Source organism: Hemicordylus capensis, chromosome 1, assembly GCF_027244095.1.
Source record: "Hemicordylus capensis ecotype Gifberg chromosome 1, rHemCap1.1.pri, whole genome shotgun sequence".
NCBI classification, from domain to species: Eukaryota; Metazoa; Chordata; class Lepidosauria; order Squamata; family Cordylidae; genus Hemicordylus; species Hemicordylus capensis.
In genome coordinates, this window is record NC_069657.1 from 10666950 (window position 1) to 10686914 (window position 19965).

At 45.6% G+C, this 19965-nt stretch overlaps 1 protein-coding gene across 10 annotated transcripts in view; it reads left to right on the forward strand.

Annotated features, from left to right (window-relative positions):
* Positions 1-19965, forward strand: part of KIAA0586 (KIAA0586 ortholog) — a 165248-nt gene that overhangs the window by 134414 nt on the left and 10869 nt on the right. For 9 of the 10 annotated variants that reach the window (XM_053248537.1, XM_053248533.1, XM_053248551.1 and 6 more), the window contains one exon: positions 12425-12490. In XM_053248537.1, coding sequence (XP_053104512.1) covers positions 12425-12490 — 66 coding nt within the window. Of the gene's footprint in view, positions 1-12424; positions 12491-19965 lie in introns of those variants that run through there. The other variant, XR_008306756.1, reaches the window with a different exon arrangement.

Sequence of the window (19965 nt, forward strand, 5' to 3'; positions counted from 1 at the left end):
GGCTGCTTCCTCCACGTTTTGCTGCTCAGCTCAGCCACCCATCTTCGTTGCTCTCAAACTCCAGCCTTTGGATTGAGCTGATAGTTGGATTTAAAAAGTATCTCTGCGGCTGTTGCTGCTCTGGGGGTACCCTAATTGGCGCTGTCCTGCCAGTGTCCAGACTGCGGCCTGTTTGTTATTCATGTTTGTAAATTCAGTTTTGACCAGATTTCCCCCAAGTAAGTCCAAAAGCATAGATACACACGTGTGCAGCATACGCATGTGTGAGCAAGCGTGGTAACACTCTAGAACTTCAGGCTGGCCATCTCTGGCCCAGAGTATTAGTGAGGGATGAGCAGTTCCTCATCACTTCCTCACCCACTACACATTATGGACCCGAAACATATGAACATTAGATAATGTTCTAAGAAACGACTCACCACTCAGCCCTCATCACTAGATGAAACCCAGATGGACTCCCTAATCTATTCAGTTGGATTTTCTTATTTTGTGCAAACAAATCAAGGGGTGTGCAAACAAATCTAGGTGTGCCGAGGTGTCCAGCAGCTCCCCTTATGTGATGATGCTGGATCGGTTTCAGTTTCAGTGCCTACTTCCAGGGCAGTAGACATGATTGCTCCCAAGCGTCCCCTCCGACCCACTTCAAAATTGAGCCAGTGTGGTGTAGTGGGTTGAGTGCTGGACTAGGACCGGGGAGACCCTAGTTCAAATCCCCATTCGGCCATGTTACTAGCTGGATGACTCTGGGCCAGTCACTTCTCTCTCAGCCTAACCTACTTCACAGGGTTGTGGTGAGGAGAAACTTAAGTATGTAGCACACCGCTCTGGGCTCCTTGGAGGAAGAGTGGAATATAAATGTTTTTATAAGTGGGATATGTATTTTTAAAAACACATTTCTTCACCCAGGCTTTTAATTAATGTTGTTTTAATGGTTTTAATGCTGTTTTAAAATATTATTTTAAAAATTTTAAATTGTTGTAATGTGTGTCCCCCCCTCTTTTGTCTTAACGAATGTTTTACTTTGTTTTTATTCTGTTGTAAACTCGAATCCGACAGATTGCAACAGAGCACATCTAAAGATCTATGCTCAGGCAATACATACTGCAAAGAAGTGTTTCTTTTCTGCCTGTACTGCCTCTGTGAGTTCATGCCCAGCGGAGTTGTTCAGGGTTGTGAGGGGACTAGTATCCCCCCACCCCACCCCACCCTTTGAACCAGAATTTGGAGTCACCAGTTACCCACTGTGATGTGTTTACAGAGTTTTTTGCAGATAAAATCTCTCGGATTCGGGCCGACCTAGATGGAGACTCCACAATTAATTTGATGTCTGAACTGGATGTCTGAACTGGAGGAGTCCAACAACTCCTCTTATGCGATTTGACTGGATCAGTTTCTGTTTGTGACCCCTGAGGATGTGGACAAGTTGCTTGGAATGGTGCGGCCTACCACCTGCCCTCCTGATCCTTGTCCGACATGGCTTATAAAATCTGGCAAGGAAGCTGTTGTAGAGAGCCTGGTAGGAATCATAAATGCTTCTCTGAGGGAGGGCAGGATGCCTCCATGTCTTAAGGAGGCAATCATTAGACTGTTTCTGAAGAAGCCTGCCTTGGATCCCTGAGTTAGGCAATTACAGGCCTGTCTCCAACCTTCCATGGCTGGGCAAGGTGATTGAGAAGGTGGTGGCTTCCCAGCTCAAGGCGGTCTTGGAGGAAACTGATCATCTAGATCCATTTCAAACTGGCTTTTGAGCAGGCTATGGGGTGGAGACTGGCTTGGTCGGCCTGATGGGTGATCTTCAATTGGGAATTGACAGAGGGGGTGTGACTCTGTGGTCCTTTTGGATCTCTCAACGGCTTTCAATACTATTGACCATAGTATCCTGAAAACTGTAAACTCAGTAAACTGAGGCTGAATCCAGAGACGGAGGTACTTATTGTACAGGATCGTAACTCGGGAGACGATTTTGATCTACTGGTTCTGGGTGGGGTCACGTTCCCCCAGAAGGAACAGGTACGCAGTCTGGGGGTGCTTCTGGATCTAAACCTCTCCCTGGTATCCCAGGTTGAGGCGATGGCCAGAGATACTTTTTATCCACTTTGGCTGATACGCCAGCTGCATTCGTTTCTTGAGATGAACGACCTCAAAACGGTAGTACATATGCTGGTAACCTCTAGGTTGGATTACTGTAATGCACTCTATGTGGGGCTGCATTTGTATGTAGTCCAGAAACTGCAGTTGGCTCAGAATGCGGCAGACAGGTTGGTCTCTGGGTCATCTAGGAGAGACCATATTACTCCTGTTTTGAAAGAACTACATTGGCTGCCGATACATTTCCGGGCAAAATACAAGGTGCTGGTTATTACTTATAAAGCCCTAAACAGCTTTTGCCCTGGGTATTTTAGAGAACTTCTTCTTCGCCATGAGCCCCACCACCTGGTAAGATCATCTGGAGAGGTTAGTCTTTCGGAGCCTCCGACTCGTCTGGTGGCTACTCGGGAACAGGCCTTCTCTGTTGTAGCCCCTGTACTTTGGAATGTGCTCCCTGTTGAGATAAGAGCCTCCCCATCTCTGGCAACTTTTTAAAAGGCACTGAAGATGCATTTATTCACCCTGACTTTTAATTAGATCTATGGTTCTTTAAAAAAAAAAATTTTTTTTAATACTAGGTTTTAAATGTTTTAAAAATTTCAATGTTTTAAATAATTTTAATTGTTAAGTGATTCAGTGTTTTAAATTATTTTAATTGAAAACTTCCCAGAGATGCAGGTTTTGGCAGTATAGAAATGAAATCAATCAATCATTCTTCTGCTTGATGTTTAGAGAGACAGTTGGCTCACTTGTTCTTCTGTTGGCATATTAGTAGGTTGGTGTCTTTTTTGTCTTTTTAAAAATGTGTCACAATGTTCAAAAGTGTTAACTATTAAAAGCTTCTATAAGGATCACAGGAAATCCTGCTTAGCTTATGTGACACACACTTTCAAGGTTTTTTCTTCTTCACAGTGATAAGGACCAGACACTTATGAAGTTTAAATAATAATACAAACCCTGGCATTTTCAGAGAGTAGAGTTTTATGTCCATCCCATAAACATTTTAAAGTCATTTTATTGGATAGAGGACTAATGCGAATTAAAATGTGTATTAAAATAACACTTGGGGCAAGGTGCAGCTGCACAACTCACTTGTGCCTGGAGGAAGTGTGTTTTATTAGTTAGTGGTACTTCCTTTCTTTCTCAGCCAAAAGACGTCCCCTATATGGGCCCTCGTTCCTAGACGCTCTTGCAGGGCAGTTTACAAAACTGTAGGGAAGGGCCCATGGTTAAGTGCTGGAACAAGATTTGCATCTAGAAGGCCCCAAGTTCATTCTCTAGCAGCTCCAGTTGAAAGGATCTCCGGTAGCAGAGGTTGAGGCCCTGGAGAGTAGCTGCCAGTCAGAGTAAGCTAAACTGGGTTAACTGGACTAAACATCTGATGGTGTGAGGCAGGTTCATAAGTCATGTATGTGAGTAATGGTGAGCCAAAGGAGCATTTTTGTTGAATGTATTGCTCAATGAATGAATAGAGGCAGAGATGTGACCAAGCAAATGTCATGTTAAGCACTAGCAGTGAAGCAATCGAACTAGGTTGTTTAATTCCTTACTGAAATTGCAGATGTGTGACACTCAACTTGATAGTTAAATATTTAATCATTTAGTGTTTAACATCCCTCCGGAGGTGTAGTCCACTGGCTTTATGGTGTAAATTAAATTATTTACTTACGTGAAGTATACTAATTCTTCAACCTCTGCATAAAGTGTAGATGTGCTTTGCAAATTTACTTCTATGATAATGATATTTTGGCAGGGATATCCCCCCCCCCTTTGTTCTCAAGACATATGAACACTGCTTCCAGAATTTTTCATTTTCCCATGCCTGACTTGGAAAGTTAGATTATAGTTTTAAGATCCTCTCACTTTACAAGATTCATAATCAGAAGGGACTTGTCAGAGCACCTGAGTGAACCAAAGTTGTAATGTTAAAAGCATCCCCTCAGATTATTTTTATGTACATTCCCTAACTGGAATTGGCTCCTCTAAATCAGGGTGTTTATGGCATTTTACCCTAGGATACCATTTTGGGTCATGGGCAAATTCATCAGGTAGCTCAAAGAGTAGTTGCTTGAAAGCTACTTAAAGATAGCTATTTAAAGATAGTTGCTTGAGCTGCCTGCCTATTCAAGCCAGGATGAGAATCAGTTATGAATGTGAAGGGAAAGACAACATGGAAGGAACTAAAAACATGGTTTCACTTCTTTGCCATAGGATGGATCTGCCAAGGGCCCAAATGGAGAGGATTTCATTCAAGTATTAGGGAATTGCAGCTTTAGATAGAGATGTGCACAAAATAAATTTTGCATTCCATTTTGAGCTCAAAACAGAACACAGATGGCCAGAATGTTTTGTCAAAAGTGATACATTTTGCAACCCTGCCTTGAAAAACACTGCAGAAGCACGCAGTAAAAGAGAATCTATCCACCTCAACTCAGAACACACATTTCGAACACAGTTCAAAAATGGCCAAAAAAGAATCACTGGCCCAGGATCCACTGCCATTCACAGTACCTGTGCTTCAGTAACATCATTGGCACAAGTTGCTCTCTCACACACAATTAGGACTCTGCCCTTACTTCCTAACATTGCAACAACTGCCACAGCAGCACCCATTCTTCGCAGCAAGCATAGCCATGAACTCAACTAGAGCAATTTCAGCCACATTTTGACTTGGATCACCTTGCAATGGAGATTGCAGAGCAGACCAGAGCATGAAGCATAAGTTAGTCTCAAGGCCAGACATGGAGTTCATCACAGCAATCAGCAAGAGATAATGCACACACACAAACACACCTGCCACAGTCCATTTCTCTCACCACAACATTACCTCACAAACAAAACAAACCTCCACTCAAGGAAGGCAGACACCCAAGTTCTGCCTTTGTCAATCCGAGATCCAGCAAAACCAGCTAGTTATAGCAGCAATAGCACAGCATATTATACTCAGTGCTGAGAGAACCACAAAATCAAATCTTCCTTCCTCCTCTCCTGGTGTATCCTCTTCAAGAGAGGCACATTATAAGGGTTCTCTCTACTCCTCTGAATATATTTTAAGACTCCTTCCTTCTGGACACCCTCCCACAGCCAATGGAGGCACAGTTACCCATGATAACACTTGATTTGTATGACAACAAACCAAACCAGATTGCAAGTCAATTAGCAAGGGGAAAACAGACCTCCCAAATGATGCTCAAAACATTGAACGTTTAGAATCAAAATGGGGTTGTTTTTGTAGTAGTAGTAGTAGTTGTTGTTCCAAGCTTGAAGCAGACGCTTTACTTAAAGGGTGTTTTGTTTCGAGCTTGAAGTACTTGAAATGGCTTGTTTTCAGTTGAGATGTTTTGCATGTCTCTAGCGCTAGATACTAGTTCAGTGCAATAACTGGAATCAGTTTCTCTATGGATACCTGGAAGATATGTGGATACATATAAGGAAGAAAGGTAGGTAGGAGTGTGTGTGTGTGTGTGTGTGTGTGTGTGTATGTGTGTGCGCGCGCACGCACGCATGTGCGTGTGCGCAAAGTCTAACAATATAACTACAGTTATATTTAGTATTATTTAGTATAAGTATATAAATTAAATACTCAGGGCTCAGGAAATCCACTGCTCTATTTGTTCCTAATGAGTGGAAAATAATGCCTGAATAGTGGAAAAAATCCCAATGAGTAATGTACCAACAAAGCTTGAGGAACCACTTGATGAGTAAAATATTTTGTCTGGCTGGTGAACTGTGCCAACATTTCTTGACCCATGTATATACTTATGCTTAACTTGGCTGTTTTCATTCCAGGCCCAAAATTATTTAAGCAAAGCGGGGCTGTTTCCCTCATGAGCCTGACCTGGGCCACAGATGAAAGAGCTGGGACTGAAGTTTAAACTGCTTTTTGGTTTGCGTAGTTTCCACACAAAGCCAGGCCAAAAGCAAGCACTTCAGTGCTATCTCCTTTCACTAAAATAAAAACAGTTTATACAAGTGGGATTATCTTGTGGGATTTTTGTTTTTCCTCATAGTATTCCATTATATAGTTGTCAAATATGAAGTTAAAGGCAAGCTACAATTATTTCTAATAAAAGATTAAAGCTTCATATCCAAAGCCAGAGAAAGGGTGTGGGAAACGCATTGTAAACCATAATTGAAAATGGATTCTCTTCAGGCAACTCTGAATTCAAGGGTCACTGAGTGGTTTTTCTTGTTTTGTTTTTCTCAAAACACTGGATATTTCTGACAAAAGCAATGTGAATATGTTTTTGAAACAAAGTAGTGAACGAAAGCAGCTGTAGAAAATGCATCTTGGGAAATGATGGAGTTACTTCAGTCGTTCGCGCGCGTGTGTGTGTGTGTGTGTGTGTGTGTGTGTGTGTGTGTGTGTGTAAGCTAAGGAGGTACGTGGCAAGCCCCGCCATACAATACTTTACCAGTTGGAGGTAGCAGAACAGAAGCACCGTGGTGATTGGTTAGTGGGGATTCCATATGCAGATAGGGAGGAGGAGCCGGTGATGGTTAAGGTAAATTGGAATGCAGTTGTTACTGGTCGGAAGATGAGCTTGATTGTAGAGGAGAGAAGAAACTATATAGATAAAAGGTTGTTGGGCAGGGGTCTGCTAAGCAAAGGGTGCTGAGGGAGGAAAGAGCCCCTTCAGGAGAAGGAGGCTGCCACTGTGCAAATTAAATGAGGATAAAGATGAACAAGATCTGTTAACTCAGGAAGGGAGAGAGAAAGAGAGAGAGAAAGAAGGGGACGAGGGGAGCAATCAAGTACTAGCGTGCAGATGCTTTGCACAGGTTACGCTAGTTTTATTTATCTCCTTTTTATCCCATCCTTCTTCCAAGAAACTCAGGGTGGCATATACAGTCTCCTCCCTCCCGCCGCCCCATCCTCACCCACCCCCGTTTTAACCTCACATCAACACTGTACACTAAGGCTGAGGGAGTGGCTGCTCGCAAGTCATCCGGTGAGTTTCATGGCTGATGGAGGATTTGAACCTGGGTCTCGCAAGTCCTAGGCTGACACTCTAACCACTACCCTACATTGGCTTTTACTGTTGTAGGACAGTGCACCCGTTCGCATGAACACAGTCCCAACATGCGAAGGGGGGCAGCGATGTGCCGAGAGTGTGCTCATCCCGACGTCACTGAAGGATGTCCTGATGCACTGTCAGGATGTCCTTAAATCGCATGTGGGGGCTGTTCATCTTCTTCGCATATTGGGACCATGTGAACCAGGCTGTTGACAAAGTGTGTCTTGAAGCACCCTGTATTTCTTGAATGTTCCTCGGTGAGTTTGGTAATGGAGAGCAAGCTGAGGCTTTTGCAAGTTGCCCTGAAGCGTGCAGCTGTAAGGGAGTGTTTGGTGTGTTCTGCAGTGCAGTCTGAGGTCATGCTGGGAAACCGTGAGAGCCAGCCGGTCTCTCCAGAGCTGGCAGACCTAGAAGATTTCGGCAGAATCCTTTGTAACATCCAAGATGAACAAGCTGAATAAGAAAGTCAGTAAGACTTCCTTGTTGCACACAGCCGCGTGGACGGGGGTGGGTGGTAGAAAGGAGGGATGGACCTACCTCCCCCCCAGACAGTGGTCAATTCTCCCTTGGGCACGCCACGGTGCAATGAGTCCCAGCCTCCAGGAATCCCAAAATGCCCCATGCGATGAGTGCGGTGCATTGGGGGATTCCTCCCGGGAGTGTTTGCTCTGTGTATGCTCAGGCTACCTACAGCCCGAGCATACATACGATGCTGGAGTTAAGGATGCACTCGTGTCCTTAAGCCTGGCCGAAGGCTGGGGTTAAAAGGCTCCCCATGAGGGCGGTGCCGGGATCAGGCTCGATCCCAGCGGTGCACACAGGTAGCCAATCCTAGGCTGGGCAGCCCAAGCCTAGGATTTGCTGCTTGTGTGTATAGCCTTAGTATGTAAATAATCCCTGAAAACAGGAAGGTTGAAAATCTCTGACACGGAAAGGCTCATGCTCCTGGGTCTCTGTATGCTCTGCAGCAAAACTAAACTGCAATAAGAATAAATTATTTCCATTTGCAAGTGTTTTGCTTATTTAGCATAGTTTTGAAACAATATGAAAACTTTTGGCAACAATAATGGGAACTATCTTGACCCGCGCAGAGCATCTGCATGCTAGTATTTGATTGCTCCCCTCACCCCCCACCACAGCCCCCTCACCTCAGAGATCTCTCCACCCTCACCTGAGCTGCGCTCCTGCTCCTGCTCCATCCCGTTGCTTCCATCCCCCTCATCCCTTCACTCCTCTTGGTCACTCCTCCATCCACAAACCATAATACAAAAGGAAAATTGAACACAAAAAATAAAATCCAAGAGAGATTCCACACAAGAAATCCAAGATACAGTATAATACAAATTGGACTACAGTTTAAAAGCATTAGTATTATTCTTAATACTATAATAGCTGTATATCAGGATATTAACCTTGGCTAGATATACCAATAGATTTTATGTACTACTTTAATTTTTGCAGCCATCATCAAAGATGTCAGTACAACTGGTTGTTGTTTTTCGTGTGTGTGTGTGTGTGTGTGTGTGTGTGTGTGAGAGAGAGAGAGAGAGAGAGAGAGAGAATACAAGAAAAATAGGATTAAAACTACCTTTTAATGTTATGCAGCTTTTCTTACCCTTGTATAACAACCTGCACTCATCAAATATTACTTTCTTCCACGGGGAAAAATGAACATTTATTCTTATCCACTGCATCCTGTTCTTTCACCAGTATCCATTAGTGGACCTATACTTTTATCACATTCTGTTAGTAGAACATTTCCTTTTCCTCCTCCTCTGCAGCACAGTGTGGCATGATCCATGAAGGAGAACTAGAAACGTCTCTTTATTTACAGGTCTCTCCAATATCCTACTCAGATGCTTGCAAGTAATTTTGAAAGTGCTGGCACTTCGCCCAGTAGACAGCCTCCCGTCAGTGTGCTGTAAAAGCAGCCGAGATGCAGACCTTTTCACACCATTAAATTCTTCATATTATCATAAACGTGTCTCGATCTTGCATATAAATTCCAAAAAGATTTTCTACTGTGTTTTAGAATAGAAAGAATATCTTGCAGGCACTCTGGGAAGACTCTCGCAGTAATCACTGAGAGAGGGGCTTTCAAGGAAGAGAGTGATATTAGACCTGGCAAAAAGCATGGGATTCAAAGGGCTGTAGGGAACTTGAAGGTCATCAAGTTTCCCAGAGATTAATTTCTGTCAGGCAGGTCACATTGGACCATCATCAACCAGCAACAATTAACTCCAGATAGAGTGGAAAAGCTGTGTGCTAATGCAGGGATTCCCAACCTTGGGTCTCCAGATGGCCATTGTGGCTGGGTATGATGGGAGTTCTAGTCCAACAACATCTAGGGACCCACGGTTGGGAACGCCAGTATTGATGAGTAAATCTATCCTAACTTGATCTGGTCTGAGAGAAACACATGATGATGTTACCTGCAGGAGATCTTTCCTCCCACTATTACTGTTCACTTTCAGCCTTGGCCCTAGAAGGAAAATCTATGCTTCATCCTTGCAGCATGAAACCTTACAGGGAGGAAAACCATAGGTTACAGGAGGATAAAACCCGAGTATTTAATGAGGTATTTAGACAGAAGGAGCACCAGGCTTGTGGCCAGACATTTGGTGGTTGTGGGCCAATTTAAATGGGCCAGAAATGCCAAAAACCTGAATACAATTGTCTAATATGCTTGGTTTAGTTTAATTCAATAATTACAACTAATTGCAGCTTCAGCACACGCTCCCTACCCTTACCTTCCTAGCCTTGGGCCCTGCCCCTCCATCTCTCCACTCGCTTATCCTGTTCTACTTCTGCCTATGACTTCACTTCTCCAGCTCCACCACCAACCTCAGCTGTCTGAAGGTCTCCGGCTCCCTCAGACTATTCCATCCTTTCCCCCTTGTTGCCTCTTATTCCTGGAACGGCCTGCCAGAATGCCTCTGAGGTGCTGCCTTCAAATCCCTCCTCAAACCCCACATTTTCTGTGAAGCCTTTGACACAGCCTCTTAGTCCCCATATTCTACTGCAGCTAAGCCTAAGGATGTGTAACTGAACTGACTGCCGATCATTCATTCATTCATTCATTCATTTTATTTATTTGCATATCGCTTTTCAGCAACAAAAAAGTACTCAACGTGGTTTACATGGAATAAGGTGGTTCTCTGTCTCCAAAGAATTCCTTTACACTCTAAAGGACAGAGAACTCTGTCACACTCTAAAAAGAAACACAAGAGGGGTACCCACAACAGCTGTGGGAAAGCTGCTGAGCTGGGGTTGTATATGAACTGTTGCTCTCCCCCTGCTAAATATAAGAGGGCCACCACTTTAAAAGGTGTCTTGCCCAAGTAGCAGAGACTAGGGATGTGCACAGAACCAGTTCGGAGACCCTTTATGGGCCGCTGAACCGGTTCGACGGCAGGGGGTGTCTAGCTTTAAGAACGGGGGAGGGTGCACTTACTCCTCCCGTCGCTTTCCCCCCACCGGCATATGTTTTTTTAAAAGCCCACCAGGGCAGCAGCGTCCCTCCCTGCCACCCCGTTGTCCAGATATGACTGGAAGTCTCTGACAGGCCTGCGCACACACATGCCAGCGCACGCGGAGACTTCCGGTCATATCCGGGCGATGGGGTGGCAGGGAGGGATGCTGCCACCCTGATGGGCTTTTTAAAAAAGGATGCTGGTGGGGGGAAAGCAGCAGGAGGAATAAGTGCACCCCTCCCCCACTCTTCAAGCAGCACCCCGCCACCTTCGCGCCTCCCCGCCGTGGTTCTGTGCACATCCCTAGCAGAGACCTCTCCTCTCATGCCCACTGAGGGCATCTTATAAATAATGATAATAGTCCATCATAAGGACAGTAATTTTTATACAGAAGCATTAGGGACTGTCCAGTTGGAGCAGACTTACTGAGCAGCTGGGACAGAATACTGTTTTTACATGTTTCCTTATACCTTGCAAGTAAAAGGTTAGGAACGGAATTATTTTTTTAATTAGTATGGCCCTGAGGAAACCCCTCCCTCCACTTCCCCAACAGATACATGCCTTTGGTGTCTTCTGTGTAGTTATGGAATCTTGACCTCCTGGGCATTCCAGAGAGTTTGCATATGCCTTGAATACATCACAGGACATTTTCATTTGGATTGGGTTATGGCAAGGGGTCAGCAGCACGAGGGGAGATTATTTTTTAAAATCATAATATAATAATTAATAATAAGTGACCAACTGCTCTGACCTTGGGATCCTTCTTTCCCTGAGCACAAATATGGCATCTTTTCCTTAGGAAAGACAGAAATGAGGTAATTTTTAATCTGGGAATTGTCTATGCCCTTCGTGGGGGGGGGGCAGGTTTGTACTGGAATCCTTGAAGCAATTACTAGATTTTGCAGCAGTGACTTTAAATTGGATGCTAAACTGCCCCTGCACAGGATAGGGAGTTCCCAGTGTTGTTTATATTTCATATGTATATTCTTAGACTCTGCACCTTTCTGACCTATGTACTCATCCCTGCTGCACACTCTGTCATACAGGCTTCCTACTTAGCCTGCTAATCCCCCAGTGAAATCTTTAGGTTGGAAAACGTGTACTGCCTTCTTTGAAACATCAGGCAGGCTGCCCATGTGCTGACATATCAAGCAAGACATATCACCTGTGAACAGCTGCTGTGCTTTGATTTCTTAAATATAGCAATAGCAATAGCACTTACATTTATATACCGCTCTATAGCCGGAGCTCTCTAAGCGGTTTACAATGATTTAGCATATTGCCCCCAACATTCTGGGTACTCATTTTACCGACCTCGGAAGGATGGAAGGCTGAGTCAACCTTGAGCCCCTGGTCAGGATTGAACTTGTAACCTTCTGGTTACAGGGTGGCAGTTTTACCACTGCACCACCAGGGACTCTAGTTCTCACCTGTGTCTGGGCTGTACCATTTAGACTGTAGCTGAGAGCTCACGTGGCTGAATCCTTGTTCCTCCAAAAAGGAGAACAAGCCTAGCCTTTTCTCAGACATGCCTCTCTTCTATTTGCAGGTAAGATGTATGGTATAGCAGTTCATTCAGTCATGTGTCACCTACAGCTCAGGCATGGGTTTATCACCTGCTTAAGAACTAAGCCTTAGTTGGGAGGGGATTTCAGTGGGATGCCTAGCACAGGAAACAGAATACAGGCTTTCTCAGAACACTGGCCTCCATCAGAATGCCTGAGCCCTCTTCTTTCTAGCTGCTTAGCTTAATGTTGATGCTTTGGCTATTTCTGTGCTCCTTCTTTCCTCATGTTTTGGTACCTAGATTTTATAAAACCACTGCCCTTTTCTCCCCTTATACAGATTTCCAGAGAGACATGGATCGGACTTGCATTGAGCCCAGTGTGTACCTCACATCGTTGCTTGCAGGTAAGAGGCAGGTGCGGGCAGCATCTGCTGCTGTCTATAATGAATGTCCACATTTGCTCAGGCAATGCCACCATTCTCCCTAGTACTCTGCCATGACTCTGGCTCATTTCCAGTTCTGTTGACCTTGCCTCTTCTCATATTGTCAAAACACAAGCCCGTGTTGGGCCCTGAGCCTGGGACCTAAGGAATATCAGGTGAGGCATTCAGCCTGTGCACTTTCACCCATCCCTGGCCAAGAGAGGAAGATCAGCCAGGCTGCCCAAGAAGTCTCTGGTTTTCAGTACCATCTGCACAATGGTAATACCCAGCTCTACCTCTCTATTCCCACCCCCCGCCCGCAACAATCCAGCCCCACATCTCCAGCAGTTTGGCTGCTTCATGGTTGTCTTAAGCTCAGTATGTCCCATGACCAAACTCCCCATCTTTCCTCCCAAGCACTCCTATCCTCCCCCGCTCTCCTTGTCCATTAACAATATTGCCACCCACCCTGCTGAACCAGGCCCAAAGCCTTGGCTTTTAACTTTGACTCCTCTCTCTTTTATTTTGCATATTCAGTCTGTTGTCAAATCATGCTGCTTCTCCCTTTACAATTTGACAAGAATATGGCCCTCTGCCTCCACAGACATCTTGACTACTGCAATTGTTCCTCATAGTCTTCCAGTGGCTCATCTCAATGCCCTTTACCATCACAAAAATTATTCATCTCTCTCGTCGCTCTGACCATGATACCTCCCTCTTATTATTATTTTATTTATTACAATTCTATACCGCCCCATCCAAAGGCCTACAATCTAGATAGTGACACAAGGGCGACAGCAGAGGGGATTATGGGAGTTGTAGTCCAACAACATCTGGGGATGCAAGTTTGAGAAACCCTGCTCTAAGGGGTATGTCTTTCACTTTGGCTGCAACACATAGAAGGCACACTGCCCCCTGGACCAAACGTGCCTTTGTGCTTCCAAAGACAAAGCTGCATCCCAGTATCCCAGATTATGTGCTTTGATAATCAACAATGACCCCATCAACCCCTGAAGAGAGAGATGCCCCTTCCAGAGCATCTGGCCTTCCCACTATCACCATCTCAATTTTTTCTAGATTCAGATTCAGCTTGTTTAGAACTAGACTACTAAACAAGTCTGATCTAAAAGCTTTTATGAAAACTGAGTAGTATCACCAGAGATTATGATTGGTATATTTATATAGCACCATCCAAGTACATGGCACTTTACAAAGATGCCAATGGGATGTAGAAAAGCAGTGCCATCCCAGGGTGGGGAAGGTACCACATATCAGCGAGGAGGTACCTGCTGCAATACCCGTCTGCCGAAGGAAACATCAGAAGAGGAAAAGACATCTATTTTATAATGTCTAGAAAAGGAATGGATGGAAGCCCAATTAGCCACCCTACAAATCTCAGCCATGGGGAAATTATCCTTTGCTGCAGCTGAATTAGCTGCCCACCTTTAAGGAATGGGCTGTGATGCCTGTAGGGGGCACTTTCCCCAAACTCTTGTATGCCATCAAAATACATTCCTGGAGCCACCTGGATATAGTTATGGTTATGGATGACACCTTCTTCCCTAGAGAACCATCAAGAAAAAATGACAAAAAAGAGACCCTATCTCTGTGGTATAGTCCAGATAGAGATGAAGTGCTCTCTTGACAGCCAGGGAATGCCGTCTGCATTCCTGAGGGTGCACCGGGTTTTGGACAGAAAGTTGGCAAGGACAGTTCCTGACACCTGTGGAAAAGAGTGTTAACTTTTGGCACAAAGGATCAGGATGCAACACCACCCAATCCTTGTGAAAAATATACCATTCTGAGTCAGCCAACAAGGCACTTAACTCGGATACCCCACGAGCCAACGTAATGGCAATCAAAAACACAGATTTAAAGGTTAGCACACAAAGAACATAAGAACAGCCCTGCTGGATCAGGCCCAAGGCCCATCTAGTCCAGCATCCTGTTTCACACAGTGGCCCACCAGATGCCTCTGGGAAGCCCACAGGCGAGAGGTATGTGCCTGTCCTCTCTCCTGCTGGTGGCCCCTGGTGGCGCAGTGGTAAAACTGCCACCCTGTAACCAGAAGGTTACAAGTTTGATCCTGACCAGGGGCTCAAGGTTGACTCAGCCTTCCATCCTTCCAAGGTCGGTAAAATGAGTACCCCCAGAATGTTGGGGGCAATATGCTAAAATCATTGTAAACCGCTTAGAGAGCTCCGGCTATAGAGCAGTATATAAATGTAAGTGCTATTGCTATTGCTGTTTCTCCCCTGCAACTGGTATTGAGAGATTACAAAGATTACACTTCCCCATGGGCTCAAAAGGTGGAAACAGAGCAAAAAGAACCCAACTGAAATTCCATGTAGGAAACCTGTGAACCACCAGAGATTAAGCAGTTAAGCAGCTCCTTTGAGAAAATGTCTAATATGTGAATTGGAAGTGACAGAATGCTATCCCCAATCATCTAAAATTCTGTTGAGAGCAGCAACCTGGCACCAGAGGGTATTTGTGCTCAGGCTATCATGACTGTCATGAACCCGCATGTTGTGTTCCAACCCACCATGGGAGCTGCACCAAGACTGGAAGTCATGCCAGGTTCTCCCATAAACCCTATTGGTAGATGCTTTTCTGGAGAGCAGCAGAGTGCAGAGCATAGCATTAGAATATCCCATCACCTTCCAGCTCAACTGCCAGGTTGTGAAGCAGAAAATCTCCAGCTGGGGATGGACCGCCACACCCGGAGTCAACAGATCCGGGCACGCCAGAATCCACTAGCTGTCCTGAAAACAAAATGCAAGAGGTCTGGAAACCATGGCTGGCAAGGCCAGTGAGGAATGACCAGAACCACCTCCACCCACTCCTCCTAAACTTTTCAGAACACCTTGGATAGGAGGGGAATGGGCGGGGATGCATAAAGCAGACACCACAGACACAGAAGAGCCAGGGCATCCGTTTCTATGCTCCGAGGAGATGGTAAGAGATCTAGGTGGGTGTTTTGGCTTGCGGCAAACAGATCCATCCCTGTCAGTCTGAACCGATCGACCACCTGTCAGAACGACACAGGTTGCAATGTCCATTCTGATTCCACTAGAGTTCCTGCTGAGCCAGTCCGCCAACACATTGGAGACTCCTGCCAGATGTTCCACCCTGATTGACCTCAGATGTTGTTCTGACCAGAGAAACATCACACAAGCCGCCTCATGCAGGGACCTGTACTTGGTGCTCCCCTGCTTGTTCACGTCTGCCTCCGTAGACATGTTGTCAGTTCTGATTAGCACATGTTGCCCCTGAACCAAGGACCCGAAGTCTAGCAGACCCAGATTGACACACCTGGATTCCCTGGCCACAAACTCTTTAACCCATCAGGTAAATTGATGGTAGGTGTCTGCTCCACTAAGGTCAGGAAAAGAAAGGAAGGGGGTAAGCAGAGTTTCATTCACCACAACTGGAGCTCATGGTGATTTGGTGTTAAGGCTCCAGAGGAGGCCCAGGAGGTGCTGTTTTCAGAAGAGTCTCCCAACCCCTTAGAGCACTCGAGGCTGTACCCAACAACCTGCTCTGCAAAATGGCAGGGTGTTGGGCAGCAAAGTGGCAGGAGCAGCTGCGATAGCCCCACATGTCCTGTGAAGCACATAGGTCCGCATGCAGTAGGAAACGGCTCCGCCAGCAAAGGGGGCCGCAGCGTCGGGCAGGCTGTGCTCCCTCTCCAGCCCAGAAGCACGTGCTGCAGCAGGCTTACTGGTGGGGTGGCCTGTGGAAGGCTAACAGTCAGGCCCACTGTAGGATCAGGCCCTAGGCATGGCATGGGTGCAGAGGAGCTTTGCCAAACCGCCCAATGTAGAACTGGCGGCTGGGCTGCCCCCCCCCCAAATTGCGCCCAAATCCAAGCTGCTGATGTAGACTGCAGAAAGACTCCCCTGTCCCCTTCTGTGCCTGGTCCTATCTCTGATTGATTGGAAGGGGCAGGGAAAAGCAAGAGAGAGAATCCTCAGGCAAAAACCAAGGAAAAAACCTAATCAAGAACGTGGGGCCCGTGAAGAGTTCTTCGAGACCCTACTGACCTGCAGGGCCATTTGGCCTCTCGCCCTGGAGGAGTCTCTTCGGTTTTCACCCTGCCTCCTGCTGCAGGGGAGGGGCTAACCCACTGGTATTGGATGCTCTCCAGGAGCCTCAGGAGAACCCTGCCGTAGAGAAAAGAGCTCTCACCTCTCTTATCCATGCCCTTGTAACTCCTTAGATGGACTGTTGAGTTTAGCTTAACATGGGACTGCCCTTGAAGACTACTTGGAAACTTCAGTGGAAACAGAATGCTACAGAGCCCCTTGCTTGAGAATATGGGGAGGCACAATTCCATTCAACAACTTTTGCAGCAGCTCATCTGGCAGCCAGTTAACTTCCAGGCCCAATTCAAAGTGCTATTTTTCATTTAAAAACCCTTCACAGCTTGGGATTTACTATCTTTGAGATTGCATCCCCATGATAGCTGGAGCTGAAGATCTCAGTAGGCAGGTAGAATTGCATGGGAGCAAGCAATCTTTTAGCTATCCTCAGCCCAAACTATTTATGGCCTTAAAAGTGATAGCCAACACTTTGCGTTGGACTTGGAACCAAGCCAAGAAACCAGTGCCTATCGAATAGCATCATAAAGAGAGATTTTTAACTGCATTGAGTGTCCCTATCAATGGCCCCTATTTCGAAAAAAGGTCTAATCTATAAATACCATCCAGATGTGTTACTGCTCTAGGCAGGAAGGAAGAAGATGAGAGAACAAAATAAAGAGGAGGAGCCGAGGGATGCCAAAAGAGAAAATGATTGCTTCCCTGCTGGAAGCATATGAATAGTTAGATTAGGGGGTTGCAGATGTAAGTGCAAAGCTCTGAGGAACAGGCTTGCGATGATGATGCCATCAGGGGGCACTAAGATACTGGACCACGGCAGCACTTACACTTTGAAGTTGGGATTCAGCAAAGCCAAACAGCCAGAATCTGGCAGCAGAAAAAACAAGTGGCTTCTGTCAGCCCTGCTCTTAACTGAAGACGAGTACCGTGCAAAGGATGTTTTTCCAGGTGTTATTTCCATAGGCTCTAGCCGTTTTATTTTTGTCTTAGGTTGTAAACTTGTAAAGCGGGTGTTTTTTATTTTATTTTATTTTCCCCTCTCCCACTCCACATGTGTGATGTTGGGATATATCCAAATAATATACTATAGGAATATAGAGAATGCTCTTATAGAGAATGCTCTTACTATGTTTATTCCATTTAATCGCTTGGGGCCCATCAAGTGAGTTCTTAAAAGATCTGTAATGTGTAGAGTGTTCTGGGAAAAGGTGGAGGCGGGAGACTTAGGTGATCTGGCTGAGCTGGATAGAGTGGGAGACTCCGGACCCTTTCTTACTGGTTAGTCAAAGCAAGCCGAAACTGCACAACAACTTTTGCCTGGTGCTACTTCAAGCCCCTTTACATGAAAACATAACAGCCCTACTGAATCAGGCCCAAAGCCTATCTAGTCAGCATCCTGTTTTAGACAGTGGCCCACCAGATCCCTCTGAGAAGCTCACAAGCAAGAGCTGAGGGAATGGCCTCTCTCCTGCTGTTGCTCCCCTGCAATTGGTATTCAGTGGCATCAACTGGTATTCAACTGGTATTCTGAGGCTGGAGATGGCCCATTGATAGATCTGTCTTCCAGGACTTTGTCCAAGCCCCTTTTAAAGCCATCTAAGCTAGTGGCCATCACCACTTCCCATGGCAGAGAATAGCATAGATTAATTGTGAAAAAAGACTTCCCTTTTTTTGGTACTAAATTTCCTGGCTTTCGGTTTCATGGGTTAAGCCCTGGTTCTAGTTTTGTGGGAGAGGGAGAAAAATTGCTCTCTGTCCACTCTCTCCACTCAATGAATAATTTCACACACCTTTATTATATCTCCCCATAGGTGCCTCTTTTCCAAACTAAAGAGTCCCAGATACTGTAGCCTTGCCTCATAAGGAAGGTGCTCCAGTCCCCTGATCAACGTGGTTGCCCTCTTCTGCACCTTTTCCAGTTCTACAATGTCCTCCTTAAGATACGGTGACCAGAACTGTACGCAGTACTCCAGATGTGGCCACACCATAGATTTGTATAAGGGCATTGTAATATTAACATTTTTATTTTCAGTCCCCTTCCTAATGATCCCTATCATGGAATTGGTCTTCTTCAGTTTGAGTCTATACTTTCAAAGAGCTCTCCACCACAACCCCAAGATCTCTCTCCTGGTCAGTCTCTGACCGCTCAGACACCATCAGCGTATATGTGATGTTGGGGGTTTTTGCCCCAATATGCATCACTTTACACTTGCTTACATTGAACCACATTTGCCATTTTGTCATCCAGTCCCCCAGTTTGGAGAGATCTTTTTGGAGCTCCTCACATTCTGTTGTGGATTTCACTTCCCTAAATAGTTTTGTGTCATCTGCAAATTTGGCTGCTTACCCCAACTTCTAGAGCATTTATGAACAAGTTAAAGAGCCCTTGATCCAGTACAGATTCCAGGGGGACCCCACTTCTTATTTCCCTCCAATATGAAAACTCTCCATTTATGCCTACCTTCTGTTTTCTCTCCTTCAACCACTTACCGATCCACACATGAACCTGTCCCCTTATCCCATGACTGCTACATTTACTTGAGAGCCTTTGGTGGGGAACTTTGTCAAAAACATTTTGGATGTCCTAATATACTTTGTGCACCACAGCAGCTGACTCCTCCCCAGTACTGCCTAGCAGCCTACCTAGATACTGTGTGACATCCGCAAACTTCACACTAGGCAGGCAAGTCACCATGAGCTCTACTTGTGGGTCACAAACCCATCTCTCTATGCCTCTAACAATCGAATTGCCCACTACTAGAAGGCTCCTAGCCCCTGGAGGAGTATCCTTTGTGCGAGAGAATATGGGTGCATCACCCAAGGAAGGGGTTCCTTCTAAGGGAGCATGCCCCTCTTCCTCAGACTGATGTTTTCCTTCCCTGAGATCTTCATTCTCCATGACAGCGAAGGAGCTGTCAGCCTGGGTGTAGGATGCCTTTATCACATCCCTGAGGGTCTCATCCACGTACCTCTCTGCTTCCCTGAGCTTCTGCAGGTCACCCACCTTGGCTTCGAGGGAATGAATCTGTTCCCTGAGAGCCAGGAGCTCTTTGAACTGTGCGCACAACCATGACTTCTGCCCCTCAGGCAGATAGCCATACATGCAACATTCTGTGCAACACACTGGGGAGCACCCTCTCCCCTGCTGGCTTTTTACCTTCATAACTAGTTTTTTGGGCTATTTAGAATATATAGTGCTTGTTTACTTGAAAGCTAGGTCTTAGCTGCTTTTGTCAGCTAATTAAAGTTTTCAAGCTCTGTCCTCCAAGAAAATTACAAAAGTGGAGTAGTACTCACCTTCTCCTCTTGCTGGGATCTCCTTTGTGATAAAGGGGACCACTTGAGTGCCTCCCC